The 22,833-nt window shown below is 37.1% G+C and overlaps 1 protein-coding gene across 4 annotated transcripts in view; it reads left to right on the forward strand.

Moving 5' to 3' along the window:
• The first annotated feature begins 217 nt into the window (after positions 1 to 217).
• The window catches only part of LOC140944540 (uncharacterized), a 29,387-nt gene continuing 6,771 nt past the window's right edge, over positions 218 to 22,833 (forward strand). Inside the window, exons 1-3 of one of the 4 annotated variants that reach the window (XM_073393669.1) lie at positions 218 to 564; positions 7,476 to 7,586; positions 20,387 to 20,573. In XM_073393669.1, the coding sequence (XP_073249770.1) occupies positions 20,416 to 20,573 (158 nt within the window). In that variant the 5' untranslated portion in view covers positions 218 to 564; positions 7,476 to 7,586; positions 20,387 to 20,415. Of the gene's footprint in view, positions 565 to 7,103; positions 7,230 to 7,475; positions 7,587 to 17,700; positions 17,950 to 20,135; positions 20,268 to 20,386; positions 20,574 to 22,833 lie in introns of those variants that run through there. The other 3 variants (XM_073393675.1, XM_073393680.1, XM_073393685.1) reach the window with 3 other exon arrangements.

The following is a 22,833-nucleotide window of genomic DNA, read 5'->3' on the forward strand; positions in this document are numbered from 1 at the left end:
GATACGCTTTTTGAAAAATGAAATTTATACTGTTTGTCCTGTTTGCTTTTCTTAATATACCAAGTTGTACACGTCCTTATCGAGTGCTGTTTCTTGTGTGAACTCAACAGCGCATGACTAAACACCCATATTTTAACGGCTCTCACGGGGCTATTGTTTGCGCACATTTTAACGGCACTGTATTTAAATAAGAAAAGTGATTTGACCCTATGTTTATCAGAGCGCAACTGGAAAAGACCCCAGAGCGTCTTGGATAAAAATCCGCTCTTTGTTGTATGACAGCTCGAACAAATCGCAAACCTTAATGCGCAAGGAGCCTGCATATAGTTAAGCTGCGCGTAGGCCTATTGTCTGTGTCACCAACTAGAGCGAGTCACTTGTGAAATAATATAGCATTTAGTAGTGAAATACTTAGAAACGGACGCATTTCTTTTCAAGGTCCTACGGTGATCCAACACGTGAAAGTTCAGAGTGGAAGGTGCACAAATTTCAAGGTGGATTTTAGCAACACAAAGAAGCTCAAAAGACGGAATATTGGTTACCCGAAGGAATCGGCGACCTGTGGTAAGCTCATCATGTACATTTTTTTCCTACGGCCATCTGGCACGCGCCCGATTTTATTCGGCTCGCGTCTTTTGACGCCTTGCCTCTAGCTGGCTATTCCTTCGTTCAACAGTTTTTATACTCAGACAAATCATCTGCAATCTATATCGCTCTTGTAGCTATCCTTTTTGTTCTTCAATAGTGTGCGAGGACTCACGCTGGTTCTAATAAATCGACTCGAAGATTACAGACTTTAAAAGTCATGTCGAGCGATTACACTGCCCAATAGTAATTGGCAACGTGAATAATATTTACTCAAAACTCTCTCAGTTGAGTTTTCTCGTACGTCTGCCCTCAAATGCTCTATTTTCGCACGAAATTATTGTTTTTCTAACGAGGCTTCCCTACCAGGAGTCAGTAGGAGTTTCAAAATTCTCTAATGACCTTGTAACTAAAATTTTTATGCTTTTGACGTTCAATGGCGAAACAGCGACGTAGAAATTCCTGATTTGCTCGGCCGTCTCTTTCGTTTTCAGTCTGCTAGAGAGGAAAAGGAAAAAACCTGAAGCATCGCCATAATCCTCCTTTAAGGGGAGCAACGACGCATGAAGGCGAAACATAACACAATAGAAGTTTCTAAACAAATTTTCGCAGGCTATTAAACGGTTTTCAGTCGACGTTGCGAAAATTTCGTTGAGATACCCTGACTAGAATAGAGTTAAACATTACACGTAGTAGCTCGCAGTGCAAAGATTAAACATCTGATTTAGAACCATAGGTCTAATTTTGTTACAGCAGGTAAAAAAAAAACAAGAACAACAATCTGAAAGCTGTATTTGCCATTTTAATCGGGAAGGTGTTAAATATATATTTTCCACGTTGTATTTTTCGACAATTTCTTTTCATTTTGCGGGTTTCAGTTTTAGAGATTAGTATAATTTGCCTTTGATGCTATAATTATTTCAAGAAAACAATTTTGATTCATGCTGTTTTTTAACTTCAAGGGTGTATATAAAGCAACAAGAATTCGTATAAACATCTCACGTGAATAGAGGCCCTTGTACGAACAGTTTGAATAGCAACTGCCTAATTACACCAGTTCTATAGTGATCTCACTCGATCAGTTTTGATTACTGACTCCAAAATTCATGCTAAAGTTGAAACCAAGAGATTCATTCCATCAATCACAAAAAATAATAACTATTGCATTTCTCTTAAAAAAGTTGGCTTATCCATTCATTATCAGTAGCATTTATGAAAAGAAAAAAAAAACAACTAAAATAAATACGAAGTATCATTATAGCTTTAATTTCTTGTATCACTATTGTCAGAATATCATAAGAGTCATAATTAAACTGAAGAGAGCAAAGAAGTTTCCGCGAAGCTAGAAAACTGAAAACTCTCTTCCTTGAGAAAAAAAAATATGTAGGAAAATGTAATATTGAATAATATTGATTACATTTCTTCGGAAAATTATTTGTCTTTGATTCTGTATCGATATCATTACTGAAAGCGTAATTTACATACACTTGTTTAATTTTAAAAGTGTTTCTTCTCTATCCGTGTCTTCTTATGTCCAATGTTTTCTGTTTACGCAAACTTTTATGTCAGACGCCTCAGACCAACCATTTCCTTGACTATCTTTGGCGAAACTTTGTTTAAGTTATATGCGTGATTCTCATTCACGCAAATGGAATATTGGCTGAGATTTGTTACATTTTTAAGAGGCACATGTACGCGTATCAAAACAGTCGCTTGATGCGTGGGTGAAAATGCTAACGATTTAGCTCTTCAGGAAGGTCTGTAAATGCTGAAAGAAAAAGAAAAAGTTTTTCCGAAGAGGTTTTACTTTGTAGCTCCATGTGCCCATGCATCAGAGGTAAGCCTTTCTTTCACCGTGAAGCTAAGTATAGGGCGTAGTACTATAAAGTGGCCCTATGTATTTGAATTTCTGACCACAATACTCATAGTTATCAAGCAGTCGTCCTTAAATCGCATAGCTTATTTTAAGTGGCTACAATTACTTTATTAGTACATTACTGGTCATATAGTTGGGTTTAGCTTGCCAGGCACTCAAACACTTAGAACCATATATTGCCTAGTTTCTAAAAGGGCCTGCAGCTGTGAATATTTTGCATCCCAACCGACACAGTTTACAATAAGGCCCTTTGCTTAATTGAGGAGACTTCTTTGAGTTGGGGGGTGGTAAACATTTTTTTTTTTTCTTGTCTTTAAGGCAAAAACTTATTTAGTGGAACCGATTTGGAGTCGATCAATATTAATTAAGAAGAGCATTCTTATCGAGTCAAATAGCGTTGCTTTCTTATCGCGGAAAGATGATAGTTATTAAGCATATTAAAACTCAGTTGCGTAGTCAACAATCATTACAATGAAATTTGTTTAAAACATTTCTCTACATGAGGTATCATATTGTCTTTACAATACGAATAGGCCAAATTACCAAAGCGTTATGATCTACTGCTTTTTTTCCCACGAGAGTAAAGTTCGTAAACGGTAAGCGATTTCGGCGTGCATTCCAGAAGTATTTTTGCCGGTAACCAGCAAAGTTTCCAAAATGTTTCAAGGATATGATTTGCATGTTGCTTAATATTTATATTTAGTTTTGCTTGAGCGCTATGAACCGCGTAGGTTTAACGTCAGGAACTCGCAGAATTAAGATCGCTTGCATGTATAGTGAAGACTACGGTATTAAGAGAGATTTTTCCATGCCCTGTCCAATTACTGTAAAATGTGTGAGACAAGACTCCGATAAAAGGGGGTTCCTGAAGGGGGTTTCGGGATGAGGACTTGGCTTGAAAGAAAAAAAAGAAACATGAAAAAAGGGGAACTGGGAGCGAGATTCCGCCTTCAGGATCAGTTTTACAATCGAGTTTTGAGAACCTGGCTTCTAGGTGATTGGCTAAAAACTCTCCCGCCACTTTTTGAACCAATCAGGAGAAAGAAATCGAAAAAGAGCCTACTCATATTGTGTTTCGTCTTCTAATTAATTTACCGGATAGGGTGTGTTAATCAGAGTAATAAATTGTATTTTCCAGAGTTAATAACGAAGAAGTATTTACTCATTTTTTGTAGCAGTCTCACCAAGTACGTTGACGGCTGTACATCCGTATGTGCTTCAGAAGTTTTTCGGTTACTTATCAACTGAGCCTGAAAAGTTCTCAAAATAACTAAGTTTGTCTACACTAACCTGGACGTGCTTTCCTTGGCCTCTGATAACTAGCCTCGTTCCCATGGTGAAAGTGAGGAAGAGCCCTGGTGACGAGGTTAGCAGGACCCTGTAGCATCGTACGAAGAAAAAAAAACCACTTCGTTTATTATCGACCGACTACAGTGGCCGATAGGGACAAAACAGAATACAGACGCTTCTGGCACCACAAGTGCTCGTGAAAAGAAGGACCCCCTCTGGGTTGGTTTGTTTTCCCATTGCTGGAAAGCCTTTTTTTAAAACTTGTGGTCCAACTAAACGTTATTAACTTCCGAGTCTAGTTCACTGTCTGAGTCTGCGCTAGCCAAATCAAATATTTTTAACTAAAATTGTTCAACCAGGCCGTTTCAACTGACGAGGCGTCAGTTAATGGTTAACTGACCAACGAATCACAATGAGTATAATTAAAAGCCGACATATGGGCTGAGTGAATTAATATTTCGAATTGGGTAGGCATGTTTTGATGTCGCGACTTCTTAACTTTGAAACATTTTTTATCTTGTTTCAACAGAAGTTCAGGCACATATTTTCTCTCAATTAATTCGTTGATAGATTGTATTATGATCTTGTGGGAGCTACTTAGCCACTGTTCTAGACTCCTTGACTATAGTGATGATTTCCTTCAATAGATCTCCTTGTCCGAATGAAACTCCCATATTGTAGACCTATAATGAATATGGGATGTGCAACGTGTTGTTTTTCCCTCCAGGACAGACACTCCTTTCCTGTTTCCAGCAAATGTTATGTCTTAGAGTTTAAAACTTGTTTTTCTTCTTCCACGTTCACGGATATTGCCTCTTGTAATAACAAACAACAGAACGTACAAGCGGATTTTACGTTATCAGTTCAGCAGTTCTTCTGGTAATTTCTCAAAAGATGTTTACCAAACTGTCCTTTTTTTTCGGAGGTCCACGATTGTTGAGTGATAAAATCAACAGCGCATGTAACTATGATTTGAAAAAAAAAAAGAAAAACGTGAAAGGAAACGATTCGTTGTTTTTACTACCGGATATATTCAATTCTTTTTTGTGGCTGTTTTCCATTTTTAGACTCCGGGAAAACATAGATAAGACAGTCACGTGACTTCCGTTACTACTGAAAACGCCTGTTTTCATTTCTGAACAAGAAGTAACAAACAAATTTGTGAAAATAACCAGGCATTCATTATCAGAGTTACAATAAGAAGGTTACTTAATTATTTCAGAAGTCAATATGAAAAAATTATGGTGGAGTATATATGTATAAATGTGTACAGCATGAACATCATGTAAAGTATTGCCCCGTTAATTTTGAATGGTCACACTTCAGAATTTCCAGCCTAAAAACAGCTTGAACAACAAAATAGACTGTACTAAGGAAGTAAGATCATTACAGTTGCTTTCATTTGAATGTTCTCCCTTACGTTTTGGCCATTTTCGAGAACTAACATCCAAGAAATTAAGGTTGTCTCTATAATGTGAAGAACAAAATACTCACGACTGAAAGACAGTCTGTTTCTGTATGGCTTTTTCTCTGCCCCTAAATCAAAATTTACTACCTTCTGGGATGCTTCAAGAATTTGCTATCGAAATACTGTGCGATATATGTAAAACAAATAGGGCCCTTGAAATCGTTTGTGGTTTATAAAGGAACTATACATGTACTGTGGCGAAGAACTTTATTCCCTGATCGTATTTGAGTCAATTAAATTTAGATAGTTGTTTCGAAGACTAATTAAAATTAATGAAATGTGAATTCTTAGCTTTCCGTTTGCTTGTCACGAACAGAAACAGAAGATCTTTGAAAATACGGCAAATATTTGATTTTTAAAACTTTAAGAGATAGCTCCGTTTTTGTTAGTCACGGTAAGTGCCCTTGGTTCGTTGACTGGCAGACATGCACAGGTACGTCACAGGTAGAACGTGCGTTAGCATTATAAATTTGTAACTATATTGGAAGTTGCGAACAGTCCTTCTATGTAAACCTTCCTTACTGTCTGTTGTCCCGGTAAGTAATCTTGGCTTGTTGATTGGCCGACATGCACAGGTAGAACGCGCGTTAGCATTATAAATCTGTAACTATATTAGAAGTTGCGAACTGTCCTTCTATGTAAAACTTCCTTACTGTCCATTATACACTGTATGAATATTCCAAAATTGTGAGGTTTATTTCAAAAATACTTAGAGTTAAATTTTGACAAGGTGGCTTTTGGCTGAATTCCACTGATTTGAATTGAACAGATAATGAAGATTACATTGGTCCAGTACAACCAGCTCAACCAGGCTAAGTTGTTAGTGATAGAGTGCACTATCAGTGTACATATTTGAACTCTTTCAGGAAATAGCTGTCGCTCTAACTAATGGCTACAGTAACAGGTCCTATAGAATACCAAACTAACTTCGTTTGCTTTTTACTACAAAGGCTTTTCCGGTATTGGGAAATGTTTTGGGAACTTAGACAACAACGTCGAAGAAAAACTCAAAATATTGATTTGTGTTCGTCATTGTTTCAGACAGGGTCTCTGTGAAACATAATAAACGATACCATGATGCAAAAAGGAACAAAGAAACAATGAATCTTAAAACAGAAGAACAAATTTAAAAATAGACGCTACAGTAAAGTTAGTTTATTTCTTCATTTCTTGTTTAGTACAAACTGTTACATTTTGTCAATTGATTATGTACATTCTCTGTACACACAAAAGTCTTTTTTTTTTCCATTGTAACAAAGGAATCCTCCAGGAGGGCTTTTTCTGGTTTTCTAAGATTTTTACGGAGTATAATTCCTAGAATGGTTTTGGTCTAAGAAAGTTTGCAATTCACTGATTTGGATATTATTTTTTTCGGTGGCGCGGTGAGATTTATCTTGTCAGATTCACATTTTAGATAGTACGAAGAATATTTCTAGATATTCTTTTTGCAGCCCTTTAAACAAAGGCGCCCTAGTGAGCGTTTTAAAAAATAAACTAGTGTCATAATTAAATCTCTCTTGGAGCAAATTAAAGAAAAAATTGAAGAATAAAGGGACACAATTCAGCAACAATTTAATTTACTCAAGGGAGCGACTCACAATTAAAAGTGATCTGGATCAAAATTACCAAATCAGATTTCTTCCCTTGTACAATTAAGGTGGACTACACGTAATTAATTTTGCACTTTGAAAAGTAAACTTTGACCGGCGTTTCGGCCATTTCGGCGCACAATGTTTGCTTTTCACCGCGAAACACAATCGAGGTCGCATACATCAACAACAAAGAATTGTTGACAATTTGCAAATACTCGCAGTCTGCAATGTGGCGCCGAAACGCCTTTCAATCATATCAGGTCTGTTTTTGCATAGCTAATGCGACGTGTTTATTAGTTAGCAGCGTCGCGACGGTAAAAAGCGAACGTTACTTTGTAATAGCCTGGAATAAAGAACGCACGCGTGGATTCGTGATATAGGTCCAGTTTGCGTTGGAGGCACTTTGCGCGCAGGAAAGGTAAGGCTAAGAAGGAAAGCTTGTTTCCGTTGCAGAGGAAACTGAATTCCTTTCGGGGATAAATCGCAGCTTAGGAAACGGTGCTTGTAATCACCTGAGATTTGATTTGACCCTCAATCGTTTATAGGGGCAACCTTCAGAAACATCTGCCACTTTGACAGAGTCAGGTTTCGTTCACTTTAAAAAATGACTCTGCGGTCAATACAGCTCTAAGCCTGCGATCTTGTTGTTACTTTTTTTATGCAGGAGACTTTGGATGCATTTGACAGTTTACCGGGCTCAGGGTCTCTTCTTGCGGTGGGGACACAAAGGAGCAAAAAAAGGGTTGTGAGAGCGGAGTTATCAGTTAAGAGATTGGTAAGTAACTTACTTTCAGCGCTTTTTGCGCACGCTAAATGAAAAAGTTATGCTTATTATGAGCGCTTGATTTTAAACCCACTATATAAACTTTTGCGGTCACAAGCTTCATAATGGTCCAATCTTGTTGTAGTGTATTTCAATCACAAAGCACAGCAAGAATAAATTGGTCTATTCATTGACGATCAGTATCAAAAGCACTGCGCCGATTGCGCTATTTTTAAGCTGTTCTTGATAAGGAAAATGTCCTATGCGTCCACGAAGAAGCACGATCTACTTTTAGATCTAGAAGTGTGCAATTCCGTTTTGAAACTAATGTTTGTCGTGGATTTAATACCCACTTTTGGCTTCCTCCGTGTTTTAAACTCATGAATATGTAATAATTGAAAGCTTTATTAATTGTAAAATCAATAGCTAAAAGTTTCAGAAGGAAGAAGGTATTTTAAAGTGAAACTCTTGGGTGTTTTTAAGGTTTAGTTGATTGCAGAAGGTACAGTTTTCGGTTCTTAGATTCTGACAGGTCGTTACTCTCTTTTAAGCGATGTGCAGTTGTGTGTTCTACGTTTAAGGGAAATAAGTAATATTAATCTCAATTGAGAAAACATATGTGTTTTTGTAGGCAATAACATACACAGTATTGAATGAGCTGTGACCCTTATTCGAAGTGGTAATCAATTGAATTTATTTTACCAGCGGGGCCATATTCACACTAGTTTAAATAAAGATTGCTCCCCCAAATCGACTCTGTAGAAATCCTGGTTTATGACGGTCATGGGCGATTTACATACTTAGCATAATGCGTTGAAAGATGAAATTGGTAATAATTCTTAAGGCATTATTTCAATTTGGTAAACGCCCAATAAAATCTTCGTGAGGTCAGCCAACAACTGACAAACTCTCAAATCCACAGGATTTATTGCTTGTTTTTAGGCTTTCTTTTAACATAAATGGCCAGGTCAATGAATTTTTCCGACTCTGTTTTGTTTATCAATGGTGAACAAGCTAGGAGGCCATCGTAACTTAACACTTAAGGTCAATATTGGGAAAAAGAAATTCAGAAAGCTGTACCTTAAGTTGTCATCGAGTAACAGTAATGACTTTGAATTACATCGACTTTAAATGGGGATAGGATGATTATTTTACCAAAGAAAGTGATGTTTTTGGAGCGATTCAAAAAAATATTTTAGTAACTCCTAGTTAAGCAAGCGCACAGGCGTTTGCATTGAAAAAGCTCAGAGTGAGAAGTCATTCCGCCATTCTGATGCGCAAAACTTGGGCATCCCAAACGTTTTATTATACAGGCACGCCGCGCTCGCACGCAGCTAATTAAGCGGAAAACGACTGTATATGTATTTTCCCTAACAGAAGTCCATCCAGTAACTGGAAAGACTACTTATATTGTCAACATAACGATTTAATTCTGTGACACACGCAGCTATAACTGAAATAAGTCATATATCATTTCAAGTAGTCATTGTTGTTTTAGGCCATGCGACAGAATACTCTATTTGACGGTCAGTGGCTTGTTTTATAGTGGGCTTAGTTTTAGTATCCTTGAAAGGCTGAGCAAAAACTACTCCATAGTACTTTGAGACGTGAAAGAAACCTTTATTCATGGCCGAGCTATCTTTCCGACTTCTTGTTATCGATTAGACACTTTTGCCGCTTTCTTTAGCCTTTGACAGTGAAAAATAGAAATCACATTCCGCGCTTTTCAATTCGTTTATCGCTAGATGAAATTCTGATAAGGGCGTTGATGATCCAGCCTAAAAATAACTATTTTAGTGGATCGTCACGTCAGTACAGGTTTTCAAATATAATCTCTGTCTGTTTTATATGACCGAGTTTTAAATTAATTACTAGTTTCATAGTGAACAGTTCTCCTCTTTTAGAACTGTTAAGTGAGAAAGCGCGTCTTTTTTGTAACAAAGTACTAACGAAATGTTGCTTTTTTAAGCAAATGTATCTCTTACTTTATCAGTCCATCCATGAAATACATACAATTGTCATAATTAAGGGAACCTAAGTTAGTTTTCTCCCGTTTCGTAGCCTTAAACCATGTAAAATTTTATCGAAAGGTCAAATACGTTTTCATCTCACTCTACAGCCTGTTTAAGGTCAATCTCCCCTTCATGAAATACATTTAATAGTCCCGTCGTCGTTTATCCTTGTTTAAGGGAAATTGAATTAAGCGCCCAAGTGTCTAGATCTCTCTTAAAAAATCAAGGACGGAACATAGCTCCTTTTGTCTCAGTATTTCCGCGTATATTCCTGTTACATCAAAGTTATCCGTTAATTAAATTTGCGAGCCCTTCTGACTTGGCGTGGGTCAATAGTTCGATTCCAATTTTATATCAAGCGCAGGGCGTAAAATTTTATTTTAATTTCTTTAACCTACCCTGAAGTTATTTAACGTTTTCACAACAAACTGCAAAAGTATATGGTAGATTTGCTTCCCTCTTATAAGAGTTAGGAAATGCTCGATTTCCTCTATTTCAGAAAGAAATTAAATTTGCCTTTGTGCTTATTTATCTTTCCGCGGTTTAAACTTGTACACAAGGATTTCCATAAGCTTGGTTTACCGCAAAGGAAATACATTGAAGTTTTCCATTTTATAGGAGCCACTTTTAATTTTAAGCCATGTGGAATAAAGGACTTTAAGTAATCGCTAACATTTGCTACATTCCCAAACTTCATCGATCATTTTTGTGACAAAAAAAAAACATTTGATATAAGAAAATGTATGCTCCTACTTATCAAAGACAAAAAGAAGTTGTTTCCCGGTCACAAAGCCCGATATGATATCTGAAAATATATCTTAATTCCATGTTCGTAAGCCGATTACAACAAAAAGATCAAAACATCGAAAACTAACATGAAAAGTTTTTCTAATAAGACTGTAGATTGAAATAACATTTCCCACCACGTTGTGAAATATCTCGATAAATTAGAGCTCTTAATACAAATTAACTAGAAATACTGTGCGGTATTTCATAGGAAGTCGAAAAATTCCTTTGCTGTTGTTCAGTTTTTCCCAAGAACAGATGAGCCGCATAAGTTATGAAACTGAGCGGCCTTTTGGTGTGCACCGGCACATCTTATTTTGCTGCGTATATATTGACATATTGTTTTAACCGGATGTGGTTCACCGACGGTTCAAGAAACGCTAGAAACTAGATGATAAACTGGAGACAAAGCGGTTATATATGCAGTCATGTGCAGTGGACTCAAAAACCGAAGGTCAGATTGGTTATCACGCTTTAACCGACGCGATTTGGCTCGTTTGTCCCAGATTCGTCAGGTATGGACGGCTTAAAGGAAACAAACCAACTCAAGTTTTATTTCGAGCTCGTTTCCTCTTAGAACCTGGAAAAACCAAGTTTTGTATGATATAGGGAAGGGAGGGAGAAAAGGGGGAAGGAATAGTTAAATCTATATATCCTTTTAACAAAGGGAAAGCCCGAAAAAACCCCGAAATATTACAATCAGCGAAAAAGCAAAAAGATCCAAAAGTTTAATGCAATCATGTTCATGACCAACAAATAGTACCACTCAAAAGAAGAGCTTGTCAGAGCTTATGTGAGCTTATTTGAATGGTCAGATATAACAATAAGTTAGTCAAAAGTTTGAACTACGCTGTTCGCCTCTTGAACGAAGAGGGTTGTCTATGACTGCACTGTAGTGGCTCTTACACTGTTGTTATGTAATTGAACAAATCCAGAATTAACTGATGTTTAACACATCTGCATTATATCATGACCACAAACCTCCCCATGAAAGAAAAACCAATTTAAGGATAAGGACTGATCTGACCTTTTAATTTGGGTTGTTTCAACCCGCGCACAAATATTTAGACAGTGCCGCTTAATTTGACTCCGTGCTCATCATGATGCGGACTCAGGAGGGTTTTGTTCTTATTTTCCTTAAAGCAAACGTAAAAATAAGGCATTTATCTAAATGGAGTGCTCAGGCCTTACTAAAATTTGAAAGGACAATGTGCCAAGACAAAAAGGAAGGAATTGAACATAGTGGTTAGTGTACTCAGTTCATTAATAAACAGCGTCATAGAAAGTGTTCGTGTCTTTTTGAGATCTGCCAGTGTTTGCGCGCACTATACGTTCTCCTCAAATTTCAAACAACTTGTTCATTATTTTTTTCATCGTAACCCGAAAAACGTTGTTTTTTTACAAAAAAATTAATTAAACACAGTTACATTCTGTCAAACGGAAACGCCAAATCAGTTTCTTGCATCTCACTCATACATAGTTTACGCCTGCAAACTAACATCTTTAACTTATGAAATGCCTTCCTATAAACCTCGACAAATACCTGCATAGCTAGAAAGACGAGAAAGTGACAATAAACGCGCTTAAAAAACAAATCTGACTTGTTAAAGGATTTTTTTAAGCACAATCGGCTCAAGTGGATACTACTCATTATCGAATTTGCGAAAGAGCTGACCTTTCAAGTGGGTGGGTAGGGAACTTGGGGTCTTTCCAGCCTACCTTGCCAGCTACACTTGTAGCATGAAAAACAGCTTGCAGTCTTTCTGTCGCCGGTAAGAGATCACTCAAGAAAGTCTTGTATTCAGGATTCCACGTCGTGGATTGCGGACTCGAGGTATTGGGGAACTTGGATTCCGGATTCTAATTTTTAGTGGGATTCCGGATTCCTTGAGCTGTATTCCAGATTCCAATTGAAAGCTCAGGATTGTGGATTCCACAAGCAGGAATTTAGGATTCAGGATTCCACAAGCAGAAAATTTCTTGGATTCCGGAATTTGTATTCCCTTACATAAGCGAAAGAGAGTTGCAAGGCGAACTGGCAATAGCTCATTGACAAGAGGAAACAAGTTATTTGCTACATAGACGGCTTACAGTTTCAATCTGAATCAAAACGAACCGAGCTGACAACCGAATGGAGTGCGTTTAACTCGCGGCCTTGAAAGTTCTTGAACAATTCGTTATTGAGAGGCGCAGTTGTTTGACCATTCATATGACATTTTCGGCATCTTAGTTTGAGTAGCCTGTAAGTACGGCTGCCATAATGACTGATATTTTAATCATCAAATCAAATTTTCAGGAATGAGGCTTGAGGTTGATGTAGTTACAACAAAGGCAAACAATCAGTCAGCGCTTGCAGAACTTGAAAAGAATAGACCTTTTCACGGTTTTTTTTTCTTCAAGTTTTGACATGAGGGACAAGTAAGGGAAAATCTGTTGAAATCCGTTGGAAAGAGCGCCTTCATATTAGCAAAATTGCCAAATTTGAAAGTGATACGTCTCAGGCGAGCGTAGATATATAGCTCTGCAAACTTAGGGAAAATTTACAGACGTTTTCATGGTGGGGGGTAAGTTTGGACCCTCCCTCCCCCCACCACCACCTTACAAACGTCTGTAAAATTTCGCAACTTTAAAGAGCTCATCTTCTTCTAGTAGTTTTGAATAAATTACTTTCTAACTAAGCAGTTTTACTAATCTGAAGACTCTCTTTTCAGTTGTGTCGACGGATTTTCCAATTTCCCTCACTTGTCCATATCAAAAGTTGAAAAAAAAAAAACGTGAAAAGACTGTGTGGAAAGTTCGAGAAACGAATACTTCACAAGCCTGGCATACTTAAATTTCAAAATTTGCCGAATGATGAAAAACGCCACATTATTTGTCATGTAAAAATCTAGCAACTGAACATTATAAGTTTCTAGCCGGCACTCCCTAGAAACAGATGGCTTTCTTTTCAAAGACTCTAGCGTGAAGAACGTTTTTTTTACATTAACAGGTTTTAATTCTGTTTCGTTCCGGCAAATCACTGAGTTCACAGACTGAGTTCAATAGAAAAAACTTCCTAAGTGATTCATTTACGAAATTAGAGAGAAAGGGGATACAAGTTCTTTGTAATAACGACTTTTTTGGCCAATTCAACAGCCAAAAGAATCTTTTTTGTTTGTCGACGAGATCAGTTTATTTTTTTTAACATGATCGCCTATATCTATAACATCAGTACTGAATAACATGAAAAATTCTGCGTGGGCTAAAGCAACTAAGGTTTACAGTGAAGAAGCTACTTAACTTGATAAAACAAACTAAATACATCAATGGGGATTAATAAGCAGATGAAAATTTCTGACACTTGTACACTGTACTTTTGACATTTTGCGATTTTATCAGGTAAAAAAAGACATTTTAAGTGAAAATGCCTCCAAAAGTTTACGACGCAAATTTTCTGTGTGCTACAATCTAGGAGACAATTAAGTGAGTAATCATATCTTCTTTACCATTTCCGATTGCTCTTGATTTTTGTCACTTTTAGCTTCAAGGAAAATGCTCTTCATATAAGCATTGAATCGCAGCTATCATCTTTTTCATTTTACAAGGGTATTAAAGAAGTCTTGAGTCTGTGGATGAAATTTTGGAGTTGTAGACATTATTCAAATGAAAGTCACTAACCAGTATGTTCCTATGTCACTGTTAAGGATGTTGTGCCAAGTCTCTAACTTCTACGTTTGCGAATAAAATCCTTACGTTTGACCATTCAATTACGACACCTATTGATCAGTGCTGTCATCATTGTGGTATTGCATTTTTTGACTCTGTAGATGAAATCACGCTTGAAAATTGATCAACGGGATGCTTAACTAATGGTCAAGCCTTTTTATATATCAGACGGAAGTACTATTTATTCAATCAACTTGATATTTTTTTACTTTTGCAGGATACAAACGAAAAAAGAGGTTTTATCCCTTCCGGAATATACATTTTTAACCCCCGAAGTGCAGAGTCCACTAAAGTTAAAAATGTCTTGCTAAGTTGTTCTGTAAGTTATCGTCTAGCCGAGTCAATGACTTAAGAACATTAAATCCAGTCAGAGTACATAACTGAGATTTCTAACTCTTATATAATTTGTTTTCATTCCTTCATCCTTTAGTTTATCTTTTGTTGACGGCCAACGCTGGGCTCGTTGTTAGGTTTAAGATGCTGGTAGACAAGCCCAAGTGGTGTTAGGCACCAAGAATCCTCTCAAATGCAACATATTGGCCCAGTAAAGCGCTATAACTATGCAAGGAAGCCTTCTAGAAAACATGGACAGCTAAAATTAGTCAAGATTAAGACAGATTATGAAAAAGAAAATTCCTATTGTACGTCAGTTTGCCCCCAAACTTTTCAAAGTTGAATGTCTTGGGAAAACAATAGATCAGTGTTGCACTCCATCTACCGATGTTAATAATTGGTCAGTGAAAGGTCGTATATATAATTAATCTCACTTTTTAATGCTGAAAATATTTTGCACATCTATGCCATTGTGAAAGGAAGGTACCATTCTGATCTCGAAACTTTTGTGTCATCAATTTTAAGACAAGGAAAAATATCACAGCAACTGAAGTTCGACGCGTTTTTTGGAACATTGAATTCCTTGTGATGTACCTCGTGATGTTTGCAAACAAACATGAATTATTTGTGTTCTCTTAGATAAGACAGATATAGACAGGGATTGCCAATTTTAAGGTGTGGTACTGCGTTTAAATATTTGTTTGACTGAGTCATGTTTTTTCAACGTCCTTTTTTTGCTTATGTCCTGTAATCCTTAGGCGCGAGTTTTTATCAGTTAATACCTTTTCACGCCAAATTGATAAGTGACGTCAATGTAAAGTGAAGTAAAAATCTTGATTGCGAGTACGTGACGATTCATTATATGCGCTATTTTGATTGGGTTTTCGCGCTAAGTACTGAAGTACTTTCCGGGCAATGTAGTATGGGTTTTCAACTTGGTGCAATTGCAATATAGTATTATAACATTGTTATGCGCACGCGGAAGAAAGCTGTATTAACTTATGCCGCTGTTGCCATTCCGATTGTAACAAATTTAAAAGCTGGAAAGCGATCTTAAAGATTCTTTGTTCCTGATATTATTGAAAAAAGGGTTAGTGAAATTTCCTTCTTCTATTCAGTAGTCGACTTAGATCTATATGGTGATTCTGTGTCCTAAAATGCATAGTCCAATATCTCAGTATCCTTACAAAGACGAAAATACGACTTCAATCGAGTTCAGGAGACAGGGATTCATAATATAACGGTTATATTTTGTATAAAAAAAGGGAAAAAGCTATACTGTGGTTGGTTGTCCTGAAAGAATTAGTGCTTGCTATTTTTATTATCATATCGATTACAGTGGAACCTTGATATAACGAACCGCTATATAACGGAGTCCTCGGTATAACGAACGATTTTCTTGACCCCAGTAATAGTAAATTATATGAAAAAGTACCTCGATATAACGAAACGTCGTATTATGGCAAACAAATTTTGCCAGTTCCTTGGCACTTCGTTATATCGACGTTCGACTGTAAAGCAAAAAGAAAAAAAAACCGCAAAATTTACCTGTTCTCAATTTTCGGGTCAGGTCACAGCTAGTCTTGCCTGCACGTTTTCAAAATTAGCAGCCCTTAAGTCTTAACTTTAACGAAATCGAGTCTAATCCGTTTCCAATTTTCTGCCTTTGCTTTTGCTGTTTTTATGAACGGGCTTTCACACAGAAGAAAAAAATTGACCTCTCTTTACGCGGCTTACACTAGCAACAACAGCGATAAGGAAAGGTGTTTTCTTAACGGCTGGGGTTAAGAGTACTAAACCGTCAAATGGCTAGGGTAGTAGGAGATCGCACTGCCCTCCTAAACTGCTTGTGGGGTAACAACACGCACACATAGTATATAATTTCAGAGCCGATTTGCTTTACACTGGTGCTCCAAAAGACTTTTTACTCAAACAACACAGTATACGAAGTTGCATTAAATGAAAAATGACGGAAGCCTACGTAAAAAGGATGCTTAGCTGAGAGGTCCCCCGGACCTTAATATTACGGTGAACTTGTCTTTTTTCTCTCCATAAATGTTGAGAAATATACTAACCTTAAGCCAGTAACTGAATTCGAAATTCTTAATTTGAAGATTGCTGTTCAATTCTTTCTAGCAGTCGCACGAGTGAAAAAGACTTAACTCTGTACAAGATGCCCCACTTGTACTCTTAAGTGTAACCATTCAAAGTAATAAAACTAGTCTGGCAGTTTTCTTTAATAGCGTCATTTGTTTGTCCGCTGCATTTTTTCTATTAATTTTCATTTCAATTTGTCCTTTTCTTAAGTGATGTACCCCGTCCACTTTCAGATGAGAGTGTGCAAATCCTCGGCCACTAACGAGTATTTTACGATCTTTTCCCAAATAGGAATGCGTTAAGCTATTAAAGTTTGCTTGTTCTAAATATAACTTATTGAAGCGATTAGACATTAGGTTAGAACAAGTGCTTGCTAAATCGATTTAGACATGACAGAAGTTGCATTGTTTCTGCTCAATAAAATCGTGATTAGAATATGTGCACCATTAATTAGTCAATTAGATTAATCAAAGATTAGTTAAAATTCTGCGGACTATGTCTTGTTTCTCAGTAACTTAACGACCCGAATTAAATTAAAACCACGATTTTTGTTGATTTTCAGACCAAAAAACCCTATCAGTAAAAATAATCGTTATAATCATCCGAAAAAATAACAGAGACCTGCATCGCGTGCGGTTTTTCGAACAGCAGTTCCCTGTTGTTGACTTTAACTGATAACCATCGCAGATCTGACCAGAGTTAGGGTAAGTGCTGTTGTTAAGAACTCGATGGCATTGCCACGAAAATGCTTTACGCTAATAGCATAGAGAACAGAAAGGTGGTCTCAGAGGCACCAAGAAACACCCACGCACCATCAACAGCACGCATGTTCATGTAGCTAACTGTATCGCTGTGGTTACACTTTAGGAAAATCAAAATATTAAAAAAAATGTTGTCAACTGTTTCACATTACTAGAAAGATCCAAATTTTATTTGTTTAATGCTGAAAAGTTAATGGCCGTTTGCAATAGTACTGCGTAACACGTTTCACTTAAATGGTCAACTCGTTGGATTTTCAAGATCCATAAACCAAAACACTAGAATTCACTGATTCTTGATTCTAAAATTGGGAATGCCGGTATCAAGGGTTAAGTGCTCTTAAAAGGTCGACTCAAAAAGGTAAACAGTCTCGCTTCCAAGCTACTTAATTTGAGCAAAGATCGGTAAATACAGTGCTATACGTTTGGAAATGACAATGTTGGGTAGCTACCAGATTATAAGGAGCAGCCAACGAAGGAATTTCTTCCCAAGTGATTATACAAGCGGGCCTAGGTTTTCTTGGAATCCTTAAATCTACGTGGGCATTTCTGTCTTGTACTAAAAAAAGACTAATTTCCTAAGCTGAACACTCTGCGGAACAGAACCGTTTATGTAATTGCATGAAGGTGACACTTAAAATTCAAAAGCACATCCTTGTAAAGCGACTCTACTGGAATGAAAAGGTGAGCACTGACTTGCAATTTAGTTTTCTTTTTTGCGTACGTGATACACTTTTTTTAATGATAACGAGAAAGACGTTCAACGATCTAGACGACGCCATTTATTTAGTTTGTCAGTTCGAGATGTGTCTGAAGATACAACATTAAATATAGCTTTTGTCAAAATATATAGGCATGCAACACGTGCAAGGTATGCTATGAAACTGGCCGCCGCTATCGTTGCTTTTAAAAACTTTTTAGGGAATACTGAAAGGCTTGGCGCAAAATAATTATAGAGTGTTGGGAGCCGACACACAAAAAAATCCCGCTTTCCCTTTTATCAGTAGCAATTAATCCATGTGCTTTCCTAACCTTGCTTCCGGCGGATTTTAAGTGCGTTCACGCCGAGTCAATTGTGTTTGGAGCTCAAGTCCGCTTGAAAGCCGCTGTTTTACTACCGATTGCACACATCCGTAGCGGTTGCGCACTCGCGTGCTTCGCATGCGAAAATCTACACTTTTCGGCGTGTCGCGAATTAGTAGCAGTGATTTTAGGCGTAAGAAAAGACCATTGTTTTCTAGTCTTCTGTTTCGCAGGCTATCCGTTTTCCTACTTGGAACGATATCAAAAACTGCAAATTTTCAATGCAACCGATATAGCAGTTTTTAATGCCTGATTAGTGCCCAGCTTTGCGAAAAATTGTCCTAAATATCCGTGTAATTGAATTATCGTTTTTATCTCTACGAGTCAGGCGGAACGTTTTTTAAATGATGGTTTAATCTGAACCAAACTGCAAATTATTTCAGTGTTAATAACACTGTGGCCACTCAGTGCTAGGAACTTCGCGAAATGTTACAAAAAGTTTAGAAGTTGCTTGACAGTTCCCGGCTGCCACTTTAGGCTCACGGAGTTCAACGTGGGTCATGTAAGGTTATTTTAACGTCCACTTTACAGAAATTACTGTCTCCCAGTATGTTAATTTAGGCTAATCGGACAGAACATTGGTCTATATATGAAGGTGATAAGCGAGAGCTCAGTTTTTCCCCTAAACTTTTTGTGAAATTGAAACAGATATTCTTATTATTGTATTACTATTATTATTATCATTAACTATACGTAGCGAGATTTACAATTGTACATTCAAAAACACTAATAAAGTTTCCATTATTATTATTACTATTATCATAGAAACTATGGTCCAGCGCCTAGAGAGAAGAATGTTCAATTATGTATCAATTATATGTTACAAATTTCGGGAGACTACATTCAGCTGTACATTTTGCGATTCACTAGCATCGTGTTCAAAGAAGGTGTATTTTTGCGAAAAGATTTTCGGCTACACTTTGTAATCCAGTTCGCCATATTTTTACAGTGATATTGAACAGAACCAAATCAGAGAGAAACTTAAAACAAGAATTAATTAAACATGTTTTTTTGCGATAAACTTAATTTACTAGTAAGAATATACGATTTGCAGTTATGACTTGTATCAATTTCCTCAACATGGATTTTAGGACTTAAGGGAGAAAACCAGGTTAAAATTTTGCAAGAGAGAATTTTCTTTGATCAGAAATCGGGCTTTTTTGTATAGTGGATTTTCCAAATAGTACTAAAACTGCATCGTGTTTTAGCGACCTTAGCAGTCTATTTGCATATGATTAAAGGTATTTAGATACTGCAATTCTTGGTTACATTTTACCATAATTACTTCGTGACGGACAAAGATTGAGATAATTTTTAATTTGCTAATTTTATGACCTTAAATAACTGGTCGGAAGGCATTTCATCTCTTGTACGTGTGCTCCTTAGTTTCTGTAAAGGTTTTTGACGGATTTCCATTTTTTTTACTTAAATCTCCCAGACGCCACGCAAGCAGTACTTTGTTAAAACAAGAAATTAATATCTTAGGTCCGATCATTTGTAACAGATAAATTTTCTCTAGTTAGAAGCGCTCTAGCAGTAATTTATTTCTTCTTTAGACTCCTTCAATCGCATTAGACAGTGTGGCAGTATTCTTTTAATTTTTTAATGTGGACGTATTGGTCACTCTGTAGTCAGCTGTCTTTAGATGGCGCCGTGTCAATATCAGCCCTTAAAATAAACACAGTATTATACGACAATACTTGTCTGATATATCTCGTATGCAACACACGTATAATGATACCATACAACGTCTTTGTCACGAAAACCAAAATTCGCGGGAAAAGGGTGTTATGTTCGGAGAGTGTGTTTTGAAAGTTGCCAGTTAAACAAAATTAATTGATAACGCGATCGGAACGGTTGATTTTGATGTCGTTACCGGCTGTGGGATCTGTTCAAAACGCTTATCATTTCTTTATCAGGTTAATATGAGTTATTACCGTCACTCATATTTACTTGTTATCTGACTGTCATAATCTCACGCGATTGTTTTGGCACGGTGTTTTTAAACGAGTTTCTGTTGGTTTTGTTTTCCAATCAGGTTTAACGTCGCTGGCGAGGCACGCAAAGATGAAGGGACCCCTGGTTTTGTTTTTCGTATTCGTTGTGATCAGCCGTTGTTGGGGCTTTGAGTGCCCAAAGCAGTGCAAATGTGGGGAAACGATTCGATGCAAAGTACGGGATTTAACCATCTTGAAGGAAATATTACCTGCAAATATCACCAGACTGTAAGTACCCTGAAGAGAGGGTCTATTTCTCTCTATCATAGTTGATCTTTTGATAATTCGGATTTGATGTTGGTTAGAACTGGGCTCAGTAACAATGTGATTTAATCACCCAACTTACAAAATGACCTACCGCAAGTTTGAGCAAGTTATGTTCTTTAAGATAAGTCTAAATAACATTTGAGTTGAAAGAGTAATTTAAGTACATAACAGATTTGTTTTTCCGACTTTTTCATTAATAATTCGTGAACAGAGAAAAACAACCTAACTTCATTTGTTACGGTCGAAAAAGAAGCTTAGCTACTTTTTTTAGTTTTTCGCCAAGGTTCCTGTTACATTAATGCCGGCCTCGAATAACTACATTAGAAACCATGATTTGCTGACTTATAGTTCTGTATTTGATTTGACAAATGTGGTTTTCGTTTGTGGGTGGGCAAAAACAGCATCTGAAGGTGATTATTCTTTCCAAGACATGCTTCAACGGGGGCATCCGAGCTGTGCTCCGAAAATTTTAAATGTAGGAGATAAACTACCGAACAAAAAGCTCTTTAAACCTCTCCTTAAAATTTCCCTGTCTTAGAATTTGATTTGTTTCTGTAAAAAAAGTGAAATTAAAATTTCGATACAGATGGAGTAAAAATCCTGTTTTATTATTTTTGTTTTGAAACGATGTGTTGCATTTCTTCCGTGCTTCCTTGTTTTGTTTGCTGTAAAGCCCCGCTAGACATTCGATATACGGTATCTGAATCACTGATTCACACAAAATGAATTGCGTTTTCACTTAACTCCAGCGGGAAACCAAACAAACAATCCTAAAAAGATAAAAAAGGCTTGACTTTTGGTGGCGGCTGTTTATTTTTTTGAGTTAATGCAAAGAGCCAGCTTTGACCTTAAAATAATATTTTGACAAACCTCCGTGTGTTTCGTCCTTTCCCCCAGTGCTTAAAGTCGAAACATTCCCGTGTGAATCGAGCTTCTTGAAAAAAAAAAATAGGGAAGAGTGAAGCTTTTTTAATTTTTTTGGAATAGAGCGTATACTCATACAAGGAAAGCTTTTAATAAATACAAATTAATAAGCTTTATTTAGGTACCACTATAATTAGAAAATAGATATGGTCTGGGTCAGTTTTAATTAAAGTTTAAATGGGCATATGGCCAATTTCTAAACGAGATTGTTATGGGTAGAACCATAAACCTTTTACAAGAGCTTTCAATAAATATATATGGATGTTATAATAAATCTGGGGGAAAGGAAAATCAGAGAAATCGATAGTTTATAAACAGGACAGAGTTCGTACTTCCGTCATTTCTGTTGATCAGTTTTCGTGTCATCAATAAACCACAAGGCTTGCATGAGTCCGTCTTTTCTTCTTGTGTCTTTTTCCGCTCATGCTTGATTCTAGTGTCATTGCTTTTTTGCTTTTTTAGTTGGGTGAGTAGATGCTGTTTAGAAGTCCTGATTGGCCAATTCAACATTTGTACGTCTGCCATAATACACCTCCTTTATCCCTCCCCCCTCCCCCTGCCCAAATTTTGCATAACAAGATAACCTTTGTTTTTAGTTTCTCCTGGGTATCACAGTCGTCCTAGGAGTAATTTAAGATCACGCCTATGCAGAATTTTGGGGAGCAAAAAAGGTGTATTACGGGAAATGTGCAAATGGCCAATCGGCTCAATAATGTTGATGCAAGCCCAGCCTTTTCCGGACTTTTGTCCCCGTTTAATATAGATCGAAATCAGAGTGCGTCCCTCATCCGCCATCTTTCCCTCGATACGTCCAGCAGTGGCCGGTGAAATAAGGGCTCACTATTTAGTTTGCTAGGATTATCATCATGATAACGTTATTACTCATTTTTCGTTCGTTTCTTTTCAAGAAATGTATGACTAAAAACGGTCGTTGAATCTAGAAACAAACAACAACACAACTTGACCATGACGGTCCAGTTTGCTAATCATTAAGACCGTTGCAAACGGACGCAACATTGTTGGCTAACGACTCCCAACATTGATAGATGCTACACGTTACGCCCGTTTGTACACCCTGTCGTATTTTGTTGCATGTTGTTGGGAGTTGTTGCGCAAAGTTTCTAACCGGTCAAACTTTGGAGACAACAACGCCAAACATTTATTTTGTTTGGTGATCGTCGAAGCGTAGCACAACAATGTTGAATCCGTTTGCACAGCTCTTCCACGCCGTTTCACAAGGGTACAAGATTTTATGGGTTGTATCCTTCCCGCGATGCACCATAAGTCCCAAAATGGT

Source organism: Porites lutea, chromosome 1 (assembly GCF_958299795.1).
Source record: "Porites lutea chromosome 1, jaPorLute2.1, whole genome shotgun sequence".
NCBI classification, from domain to species: Eukaryota; Metazoa; Cnidaria; class Anthozoa; order Scleractinia; family Poritidae; genus Porites; species Porites lutea.